Source organism: Corapipo altera, unplaced genomic scaffold, assembly GCF_003945725.1.
Source record: "Corapipo altera isolate COAL_440 unplaced genomic scaffold, ASM394572v1 257, whole genome shotgun sequence".
NCBI classification, from domain to species: domain Eukaryota; kingdom Metazoa; phylum Chordata; class Aves; order Passeriformes; family Pipridae; genus Corapipo; species Corapipo altera.
Genome location: NW_020885045.1, coordinates 453,205 through 463,942, shown reverse-complemented (window position 1 = coordinate 463,942; position 10,738 = coordinate 453,205). Strand labels below are relative to the sequence as shown.

Sequence of the window (10,738 nt, the reverse complement as noted above, 5' to 3'; positions counted from 1 at the left end):
GACAGGTGACACTCACCGCTGTGCAGGGACAGGTGACAGGGACAGGTGACAGGGACAGGTGACACTCACCGCTGTGCAGGGACAGGTGCCGTGTGGGTGTGGAGGCCCCGTCGAAGATGGCGCGGTCCAGGAAGTCGATGGTGGACTCGGTGTAGACGATCTGGAAGACCTGGCTGAGCAGGGAGCACAGCTCCTCGGCACCCACCTGGCAACGAGCAGGGAGCCTTGGAAAACCCCACCCCGGCCTCTCCCGTCGGCTCCGTGGGACAGGGGTCGTCTCCCACGAGGACCCGAAGTCCGTCACCCTCCCACGCTGCCAGAGGAACATCCTGACCCTCTCCCACCCGGGAATGGAGCGGGGATGCTCCAGCATCCACTCCTGAGCCCCCACATTCCGTGCCAAGGCTCCTCCGTGCACCTCCCTGGGATTTTGGCTCGTCACCTGCATCCCAGAGAGGGGGAGGTGGCCCAGGGAACGTCACAACTGGGAACACGGGGAGTGAAACTCCACCCTGAGTGGGGACTGGAGAGACTGAGACCAGGATCTCTGGATCCAGACGCTGGATGAAACAACCTCCCAGGTCAGCATTGGGAAAACGCCCCGATCAGCAAAATCCCATTATGGGATTGTCGTCCTCAGGGATTTGCTGCTGCTGGAGGAGGCTCTGGGCAGCAGGAACCAAGGGAAACCACCCTTGGAGACCCTCTTGTGTCCCTCTCCAGGTATCACCTCGAGCTCCAGCAATGCCCAACGACACCTGCATCCCTAAACCCAGACCCATGTGTCCCACAAGGCAGGGAAGGATCCGGACACACCACGGGCTGTGGCCGCTGTGGAGTCTGGGGCTCCACCCTCACAGCAATCCAAGAGCCAGACATTTCCCAGCAATCCCATTGCAGCAATGGCCAGGTGTTCCCAGGGTTTCCCCAGACAGGTGGGAGCTGTACCTTGTTCTCCGTGGCCAGGACCACCAGGCAGCAGCACTCCAGGGGCCCCCCGGCGCTCTCCGACAGCGACCCCGACATCAGCGCCTTGGAGCCCTCGGCACACAGGCTCTGGCTCGGGGAGATCCCGGGATCCTGAGCTGGGGGGAGAGGAGGAGTGAGGGAAAGGTGGGGCAGGGAGGGGACAGGGAGGAATCTTGGGGGGGGCAGAGCAGAAGGGGATGAAAAGCCTCAACTTTGCAGTTTGTTTCGACAGCTCTGGAGATCTCTGGCTGTTCCCACGGCTCAGAATTCCACCAGGGGAATTCCAGCCCCTAAGGCACTTATTCCTTTATCCCACAGCCTGTCTGGGGGGTTTGTAATGTGATAAATCCCTGGCTCAGCCCTCCCTGTCCTGAGAGCACACAGGGACAGGCTCCCGGTGTCACAGGGAGCCCTGGAACGGCCTGGGCTGGAAAGGCCTTGAGGATCCCCCATTCCCACCCGCAGCCACGGGCAGGGACACCCCCTGCCAGCCCGGTGCCACTGTCCCCCGTGGGGACAAGCCCAGGAGCAGGGGCAGGGCTCACCTGTCTTGAGCACGACGAGGTGCGCGGAGTCGTCGCGGACGTAGGAGACGGCGGCGATGTCGTGGATGGGCACGCGCAGGATCAGGTCCTCCCCGTCCCGCCACACCAGCTTCACGTTGTAGGCAGACAGGCTGAGCACGGCGTCGTGCTCCGTGCTCAGCTGGCCTGGCAGCTGGTGGGCCCTCTGGAGCACAGGGATGGGAACGGCTTCAGCCACGGAGCACTTTGGGATCACGGGGGGACCTTAGGGATCTCCCGGCTCCGTGCCACGGGCAGGGACACCTTCCACTAGCCCAGCTTGCTCCAGCCTGGCCTTGGACAATTCCAGGGATGGGGCAGCCACAGCTTCTCTGGGAAACCCATTCCAGTCCCTCACTGCCCTCCCAGGGGTGTTTCACTGTTCCCTCCCACCTTTGAACCTTTCCCTCCCATCCACGGGACGCCAGGATGGAGGACGCCAGGATGGAGGACACCAGCTGGATGAACCCCAGCGCCGTGGAAGCTCCGTGACCCTGGATTTTCCCTGCTGGGATTCCTGGAACAGGTGCCCCCTCACCTTGGCGTTGTCGATCAGGTGCAGGATCTCCGTGCGGCTGGAGGGGTTCAGGTATCCCGGGATGGAGGTGAGCTGGCCTAAATACTGGGAAAGAAGAGCCAAACCGTTACCACAGCACGGACACAGCCTTGGAATGAGTCCAGAAGAGCCATGGAGATGCTCCAAGGAAAACCTGCAGACAGGTGAGAGCTGGGAATGTCCACCTGCAGAAGGGAAGGTTCCGGGGAAACCTCAGAGCCCCTTCCAGTGCCTGAAGGGGCTCCAGGAGAGCTGGAGAGGGACTGGGGACAAGGGATGGAGGGACGGGACGTGGGGAACGGTTTCCCAGGGACAGGTGGGATGTGGGGAAGGGACTCCCAGCGAGCAGGTGGAGCACTACCTTGACCTCCTTCTCGATGTAGTCGTGCAGCAGCAGGTCGGGCTCCACGCGCTCGGGCAGCGGCACCACCACCGTGTGCAGCGGGCGCCGCTCCGTCACCTTCTCCTGGGCCTTCTTATCCCGGCCCTTCTCGCCCTTCAGGAACACCCGCTTGAACGGAGACACGATGCCAGGCTGGGGAGGGAAGGGGGACACCGGGCTGAGGGCGACAGGGGCTGTGCCACTGAAACTCGGGGCCCTTGCCCAGCCCTCCTCAACCCCACCCTGCCGCTCCCACACTCCGTGCTTGGAGCTACAAATCCACGGCTTTCCCCTGGAAAGCGTTCTCCTAGGACGTGTCCCAAGTGCTGAATGCTTCCAAAATGCGGTGTTTCTTCCCCCCAAGGTCACCACGTTCAACCTTCCAGCTGAGGGGAATACAAGTATGTTCCAGGTGAAGAGCGTATCCAGAGGGCTCCTCCGTGGTTTTGTACCTTCTGCCGTGGAGACTCACCAAGGAATGCCCAAGGGACAGGCAGGAATGTTCCAAGGAGAACCAAAATAACGAGGAAATGATCCAGAAAGCGAATTTCTCTGGGAGAAACGGCTCTTGGTGGTTCCTGAAGTGCCAGGTTTGGAAAACCATTGGAGCCAACAGGTGGCTGAGAGGGAGCACCTTTGGCATCGGCATGGGAATTCCAAGTGGATCCCACCGAGCTCCACGTTGGATAAACGACTGGGAACACCCCCAAACTGCTCCAGTTCAGGGTTATCAGGTGAAGTGTGTGTTTGGAGCAGGCAGATCCATGGCTGGACCCGGGAGCTCCTCAGCAACATGGCTCCAACGCCCCATTCCCTGGTGGCCTCTGCTTCCCACCCCTCAGGACAGTCACATCCCAGCTTTCCTGATCCCCATAGCCAAGAGAAAGGAATATGGGATCTGCAGGGGCAGAGAAGGTGCTTCCAAAGGTGAATTAATTAAATCTAAACCAATGAAAAGCTCCCGGGAGAATGGGAATGATCAGCCACAAGGACATTGGGGACAGCACGGCCTGGAAAAACATCCCTTGGATCAGGGAGATAAAAATAAAGGGATTCTATAGGACAAAAGGGAAGAAAACAACTCCACAGCCCCTGCCTCAGGAGCAGCAGCGTGGAGTTTTGGGAAGCATCCAGGAGAAGGACTCCATGATCCTTGATCAGGATATTCCATGATTCCGTGACTCCATAACCCTGCCCAGGGGTTGGGACTCCACAGAGAAGGAAATCCTGGATTCAGCAGGTTCTGTTTGCCAAAAGCAGAGGTTTGGGGACGCTCCAACCCCAGGGTGCCCCATCCCAAATCTTGGCTGCTGATGCCCAAGGATCTAATTCCACAGGAACCTTTTAGGAATCCAAAGCAGAGCGACGCAGGAACCCCCGACTGGAATCAGTACCCAGACACTTCCCCTTTCACCAGCCGGCTCCAGATCCCCCCCAATCCATAAACCCCCCTTTTCCCTCAGGGATGTGCTGTCTCCATGGGGCTGGGATGATCCCGAGCCCCCCAGGCTCTCCGGGGAGAGGATCTGGGGATCCCAAATCCGAGGTAGAAGCAGCTCCCGCGGTGACGCAGCTCTGAAACAGCTTCTGCTTTTGGGGCTCCCCGATCCCGGCACCCACCTCGTCCTCCATGGAATTCCCCGGGAGATGGGACAGAACTGTGCTGGGAGAGCCGGGGGGGGCTCTGGGGGGAAAGGGGGAGCTGTTCCCCTGGCTTTGGGGGAGCCAGGGCTGGAATGGAGGAGCTCAGGGCCAGGAAGTGCCACGGCCACAGTTTCCTCCCTCCCACGTGACAGGTCGAGCTGGGGGTGGAACTGGTGATGGGGCTGTGGCACGAGCCCATTCCCACCTCCCACCCCGCCTCCTGCACCCCTAAATCCCTGGGAACACCCCAAATCCTTTGTGCTTTGCTGCTGCCACACCAGGATGGAAATCCCCCCATCCCATGGGAGGCTGAGCCCTGGTTTCTCCTCAGAGTTCAGAGCTGGTTTGGCTCCAGCACCTGGGTAGAGACCAGTGGTTGGACTTGATGATGCCAGAGGCTTTTCCAGCCTTAATGATCCCATGATCCACTGAGTCCATGGGTGGGAAAGCTTTTTCCTGCCCACAGAAGCCGTGGCTGCCCCGTCCCTGGAGGTGTCCAAGGCCAGGTTGGATGGGGCTTGGAGCAACCTGGGCTAGTGGGAGGTGGGCAAGGGGTGGAACTGGGTGAGCCTTAAGGTCCTTCCAAGCCAAACTATTCCATCATTCCATGATTCTGTTTTGAGTTTCAGATTTCACATTTGGAAAGCAAAGCTGGGAATGAGGCTACAACTCCCTGAAGAAGGAGGTTGGTTGGAGAAGCAGCACCCCAAGACCTGGTGGCTGGTTTGGGGAGGATGGGGCCATCCTGGGAATGGGAGCCAGGAGTCATTCCCATTGGAGCTGCTGGAGAGAGTCCAGAGGAGGCCCCGGAGATGCTGCCAGGGCTGGAGCACCTTTCTCATGGAGCCAGGCTGGGAGAGCTGGGGGGGTTCCCCTGGAGAAGAGAAGGCTCCAGGGAGACCTGAGAGCCCCTTGCAGGGCCTAAAGGGGCTCCAGGAGAGCTGGAGAGGGACTGGGGACAAGGGATGGAGGGACAGGACACAGGGAATGGCTTCCCACTGCCAGAGGGCAGGGATAGGTGGGATACTGGGAAGGGATTCTTGGCTGGGAGGGAGGTGAGGCCCTGGCCCAGGTTGCCCAGAGAAGCTGTGGCTGCCCCTGGATCCCTGGAAGTGTCCCAGGCCAGGTTGGACGGGGCTTGGAGCAACCTGGGCTGGTGGAATTTTATCTGTCACCCTGTTCCCCATCTCCCAGTAACCACAGGCAGCTGTTTGCTCCCCCAGCAGCCACAGCACAGACACTCCAAAATCCACTTTATTGGCCCCCCAGACCCCCCAAGGAGCAGAGGGGCTCCAGCCCAAGGAGCATCTCCAGCAGCTCCACGTCCTCCTGCTGCTGTTCCCAGGGCTGGAGCAGCTCTGCAGGGGGAGCTCAGCTGAGGGGGCAGAGGGGCAGAATCCCCCCCTGCCCTGCTGTGGGATCAGCCCAGGGCACGGGGCTGGATCCATCCAGGGCACTCCCAAGCTGGAAAAGTCAGGAATTTCATGCTAACAGAGAATTCCTTCAGGGACATGGTGCAAGCTCTGGATCACCCGCAGCCGTCGCACGGATTCCGGAGTCAGACCAGCAGGAAAATCCTCCTGACAGGCAAATCATTCCCAGAAAATCCACCTCCACACTCTCCTCTTCCCAGGAATAACCAGGCCGGGAGCATCCCTCCTCACCTGGGGCTCCAGGTGTGACCCCACCCGCTCCCAGCCCCGGGCAGGCTCCCACGGCCCCGCGGGAATTCCGGATGGGAAATGGGAGTTTATCCCAAACCTGCCCAGGAAACAGCTCATTCCTGCTGGGATAACCCCCAGTGAGATCCTGGCAACACCAGCTCCTGGCAGGAATTCCAGGCCCCCAGTTTAAACCAGTTCAGGCTTTACCCAAAGCTGAGCTGGGACTTTCCTGCTCATCCCAAACCTGCCCCGACATCCCTTTGGATCAGCACCTGAGGAACTCAGCGCCCTCCCTTCAGCCCAGAACGCTGCTGGAAGGATCCACAGGGTGGAAAAAAAACAGGGGGAAGAGTTTTCCCTGCAGCTGGAACAGCAGCTGGACACAGGGATGGAGCCCCCCGACTCCACGGCTGAATGATCAGGGTTTAATGGTGATCCACCCCCAAACCCATGGAAAACTGGCTCCAAGGAATCAGCCCAGGAGATGCCACAGCTCTGGAGGGGCTCAGGGAGCTCACAATCCATCGGGATCAGGACAGGAACAGACAGGTCCGAGATTACCGGTGCAGGAGGGACTGGAAAATGTGGGATCAGCCCTGGGAAGGGGCTGTGAGGAGGATTTAGGGATCAGAAGGAGGACAGGTGGGATCATCCAGGTGGGATGGAGAGCGGTGGGGGGATCAGCTGAACATGTCCAAGCACTTAAGAGGAGGATCCAGACTCCAAACTGGGACATCCCAAGGAAGAGGTGGGACCCACACCTGGGGTCACCCCACACCACCTGAAGCCTTGGGAGCCAAGTCCTTCCCAAAGGCAGGAGCATCCTGTCTCCAGGAGGGTAATTCCTCCCCCTGTGGCACCAGGTGACACCAGGGGGGTTGAATTCCCAGGTCTGGCTCCATGGGAAGCCTGGATGGCAATGCCCCAAGAAATCCATCCATTTTCCCTCACTCTGGGAATGTTTTGCTCAGTCCCAGGCAGAGGCTCAGCGGGAACCTGCTGCCCCTTCCTTGGATCCCTGGGAGTCCAGGGCCCCCCAAAAGTATCTGATTTCTCCCCAAAATTATGGGATCAAAGCCCCCCCTTCTCCAGGATTGTGGAGCAGCTCCGGCTGAACCTCCCCCTCAGGACCCAGAAATGGGCTGAAATGAGGGAAATTAGGGCAAGGTGGGAACAGGGGCAGCTGCTGAGACCCAGAGACACGAGGAAGTACAAACGTATAAAGGTATAAATGAACCGGTATAGAAATGAGATTAATTCTCGTAAAGAGTTGATTTAAGTAAGTTAACAAACCCATAAATTAAGAGCTTCATAAATAATAACCCCATCAATTAATGATCTTCTCGACACCCCCATTCACATCGGAAGGAGGATTTTTTTTTTGAGGGGGCGGGATCCGGGCAGACCCCCGGGAAGGGGGATCCGGGAAACCCCCGGGAAGGAGGATCCGGGAAACCCCCGGGAAGGGGGATCCGGGCCGGGGGTCCCGCAGGTCCCACGCCCGCGTTCGGGAGCGCCCCGCGCCGGGGCTGAGCGACCCCCGGAGGGGCCCCGCGGTGCCGCCGCTCTCACCTTCTTGCCCTTCTTGCCCTCCTCCTCCATGGCTCCGGCGGCGGCCCGGGCCCCCTCCGGGGCATCCCGGCCTGGCTGCGCGGCGGGGCCTCAGTGCGCGGCGGCGGCGGTGGCAGCCATAGCCCGCCCGGGTCCCGCTCCAGCCCTGCTTCCCGTTCCCGTTCCCGATCCCGGCCCCGCTCCCGCTCCCGGTCCCGGTGCCGCCTCAGCGCCCGCGGCTCGGCCCCGCCGCCATCTTGGGCGGCGCCTTCCCGTGACGTCATCGGCCCGCCGCCAGGGGGAGAGGGCAGCCATGCGCACGCGCCGACCCTCCAGCGCCCCGAGCCACGCCCACCATGCCAAAGCCACGCCCCTCAATTGAAGAACAGCTCAATGGCCACGCCCACGACGCCGAGGCCTCGCCCACCAAATAGCCACGCCCACAGTTGATCTACCGTCGTATTGGCCACGCCCACCACGCCCACCCCGCGCCCCATTGTGACCCCGCCCCCAGTTGCGATACCGAATTTGTAGTCACGCCCACCGCTCTCAGGTCCCGCCCCCTTGTGACCACGCCCACCTACTGCTGCCAGGTGGCGTCGCCGCGCGTCGCGCCGCGGTGACGTCAGAGCCGGCGCGCGCGTTGTCTCGGCCATGGCGGCGGCGGCGGGAGGTGAGGGGCGACCGGCCTGGGGCACCCGGCGACATCCGCCCGCATCCGCGCCCCGGGAGCACCGAGGGCTCCCCGGGGCGGCCCCCGCGGCGCGCGGCGCCTCCCCCGCACCGGGCCGTGAGGGGCGGTAGGCGCGGTGCACGTGGGAAGGGCGGCGAGGGGATCCCGCGGGATCCGGGGGCGATCCCGGCGGGATCGGGAGCGGTTTCCCGCCGCAGGCTCCAGCATGGCGGGGCCTGGCGTGGCCCCCGCCATTCCTGCAGCGCTGCTAGAGTATCCAGGGGCCGTTTGAGGCCTCTCCCGGCGCTTCCCGGGGGCGGTTATGGAACCCCCGGACACCCCCAGGGCCCGGGAGGGATTTGGGGGGGGACAGCGGGGGAGCCCTGGGACCTCCGGGCAGGGCAGGGGACATTCCTGCCCTTTCCCATTCCAGGCTCCCGCTCTGGGGATCCAGCCCCGTTGACGAAGCCATCGGGAAGGAGGAGGTGGATTCAGAGGACCTGTCACCGAAACTGGCCTTATTGTGGTTAATTAATGCTACCTAATTAGCGCTCCCGAGGGCTCAGCCCCTCCTGTGGGGGGGACCCGGGACACAGCCCTGTCCCTCCATCCCGGCGGGATTTCTCCGGAGTCACCACGTGTCCAGGTGAGCTCTGCTGCTCTGCCCCATCCTGGTAATTCCCTCATTCCCTGGAATTGCCTCTGCCAGCCCCGCCCAGGGAGTCCCCGGGGCTGGAACCCCACTGGAATGCCTGGGGAGGGGGTTGGCTACTGGGACCCTCCCTGTGACCCCGTGGGCTGTGGGGCTGCGTTCCCAGGCTGTCCTCGTGTCACCCCTTGTCCAACTACGCCTTCCTAGAGCTTCCCATGGTTCTGGAGAGCCTGGGATTGGCCGTGTCCGGGATCCCACAGCCCCTCCTGCCGCAGGCTCCAGCGTGGGGGGGCCTGGCGTGGCCTCTGCCATTCCTGCAGTGCTGCCAGAGTATTCTGGGAATGTTTGAGGCCTCTCCCGGCGCTTCCCGGGAGTGGTCATGGAACCCCCGGACACCCCTGATCCAGGGGGATAGGAGGGGAACCCCTGGGACCCCCAGGCAGGGCCAGTGACCTTCTTCCCCTTTCCCATTCCAGGCTCCTCCTCCACCGATCCAGAGGGATTTAGGAAGACCCAGGAAGTGGGTTCAGTGCTTCTGTCACCGTAATTAACCCAGCTGTAGTTAACTAAAGCTGGAATCCCCCAGGAATGCTGATCTGGGACACCTCCCATCCCCGTGGGGTCCAGCTGGTGTCACCCCCTGTCCAGGGGAGGGTTGTCACCTTGTCACCTGCACCAGGCTTGGGTGGCTCATCCCACCCTCCCCGTGCCAGTGCCCTCGTCCCACAGGGATTTATCCTGCAGACGTGGATGGAAGGAGCAGCTGGGCCAACGTGGCAATTTCCCTGTGGGAGAACGTGGATCCAGCTGCACCAGAACCAGAGAATTAAACGTGAAACCGTGATTTTTCCAATTCACAATTGAGAGCCTTTGTCTCCTTCTGTTTTAGGTAAAAATGGGATAAATTGGGATTGGGGGAGGGGCTCCAGGTGCCCGAATGGGGATTCCCAGGGGAGCAGGGACTCTCCCTGTGTCCCCGTGTCCCTGACAGGCCTAGGGTCACCTGGACTCACTGTCTCTGTGTCCCAGTGTCCCTGAGGCCCAGTGTCCCGGTATCCCTGGATCCTGATGTCCACAGGGCCCTGTGCCCACATCCTGGTGTCCCTGTGCCTGAAAAACCGGGACAACCCTGATGGGAAAACTGGGTGGGGAGTGGGTTTTCCCAGCTGGAAGAAGATGGCTCCAGTCCCTCTGGGATCTGGGAAGCTCCCGAGGGGCTGCTCCTGTGCCAGAGCTCATCAAATCCTTCAATTAACGGATGGAATAATTCAATTAAGGGGCCAAGTGATTCAGTTAATGGGGCAGATAAATTAATGGGTCAATTAATTAATGGATCGAATAATTCAATTAACGAGTTCAATAAATGAATGTTGTAGGGTAAAAACTCAGTTTTTCCGATTGTTCCACATTGTTGGAAAAGGCTTGGGGAGAGGATGGGGCATCCCCCGGACACCGAGGGGTCCTGGAGGCCTCAATATGCGTCACGGGAGGTGAGGAAAGGGGTAATTAATGGGGTAATTAACAGGGTAATTAACGGCGCCGGTGCGGGGAGGGCTTGACAGGGCCTGGTACCGGGGGTTGCCATGGCAACCGCCCCTCCTGTCCGGGGGCGGAGCTTCGCCATGACAACACCAGTCTCCTCCAATCAGCGCCCGGGCGTCGCCATGGTTACACCTGTCTCTTCCAACCAGCGCCGGCGGTGTCACCATGGTTACACCCGCTTCAGCCAACCAGCGTGGGCTGCGTCGCCATGGCAACAGATCTTTGTCCCGCCCTGAGTGGGCGTGGTCCCGGCGGTGGGCGGGGCGTCGCCATGGGAACGGCGCCGGAAGTGTCGCGCGGACTCGGTGTCCCGTGAGGCCCCGCGCGGTTCCGGCGGGCCGGGATCGGGATCAGCGGGATCACCGGGATCACCGGGAGCGGGGCCGGGAGCGGCCGGGCCGCCATGGAGGCCGTGCCCCGCATGCCCATGATCTGGCTCGACCTCAAGGAGGCCGGGGAGTTCGCCTTCAACGCCGCCGTCAAGAAGGTGGGGTCGGGGCGGCCTGAGGGGCGTGGGAGGGGAGGGGACGGGCGGGGCTGGG

The 10,738-nt window shown here is 61.5% G+C and overlaps 2 protein-coding genes, 1 long non-coding RNA gene and 1 other non-coding gene across 4 annotated transcripts in view; 3 read left to right on the top strand and 1 right to left on the bottom strand.

The window, feature by feature from the left end:
* CCM2 (CCM2 scaffold protein) overlaps window positions 1–7,488 on the bottom strand; it is an 11,798-nt gene extending 4,310 nt beyond the window's left edge. Inside the window, exons 1-6 of the mRNA XM_027668579.1 lie at window positions 7,351–7,488; window positions 2,450–2,623; window positions 2,071–2,154; window positions 1,515–1,698; window positions 949–1,085; window positions 70–205 (exon numbers count right to left, since the gene is read on the bottom strand). Coding sequence (XP_027524380.1) covers window positions 70–205; window positions 949–1,085; window positions 1,515–1,698; window positions 2,071–2,154; window positions 2,450–2,623; window positions 7,351–7,380 — 745 coding nt within the window. The 5' untranslated portion in view covers window positions 7,381–7,488. The remainder of the gene's footprint in view (window positions 1–69; window positions 206–948; window positions 1,086–1,514; window positions 1,699–2,070; window positions 2,155–2,449; window positions 2,624–7,350) is intronic.
* A 424-nt stretch (window positions 7,489–7,912) lies between these two features.
* Window positions 7,913–9,514, top strand: LOC113959505. The gene is made up of 3 exons (XR_003531830.1): window positions 7,913–8,002; window positions 8,436–8,648; window positions 9,131–9,514. It is a non-coding gene; the product is annotated as an uncharacterized LOC113959505 (long non-coding RNA).
* On the top strand, window positions 8,924–9,052 carry LOC113959518. Its single transcript, XR_003531834.1, has one exon. It is a non-coding gene; the product is annotated as a small nucleolar RNA SNORA9 (small nucleolar RNA).
* Window positions 9,515–10,449: 935 nt separating the features above from the next.
* The window catches only part of PTPN23 (protein tyrosine phosphatase, non-receptor type 23), an 11,550-nt gene continuing 11,261 nt past the window's right edge, over window positions 10,450–10,738 (top strand). Inside the window, 1 exon segment of the mRNA XM_027668568.1 lies at window positions 10,450–10,683. Within this exon segment, the coding sequence (XP_027524369.1) occupies window positions 10,600–10,683 (84 nt within the window). The 5' untranslated portion in view covers window positions 10,450–10,599.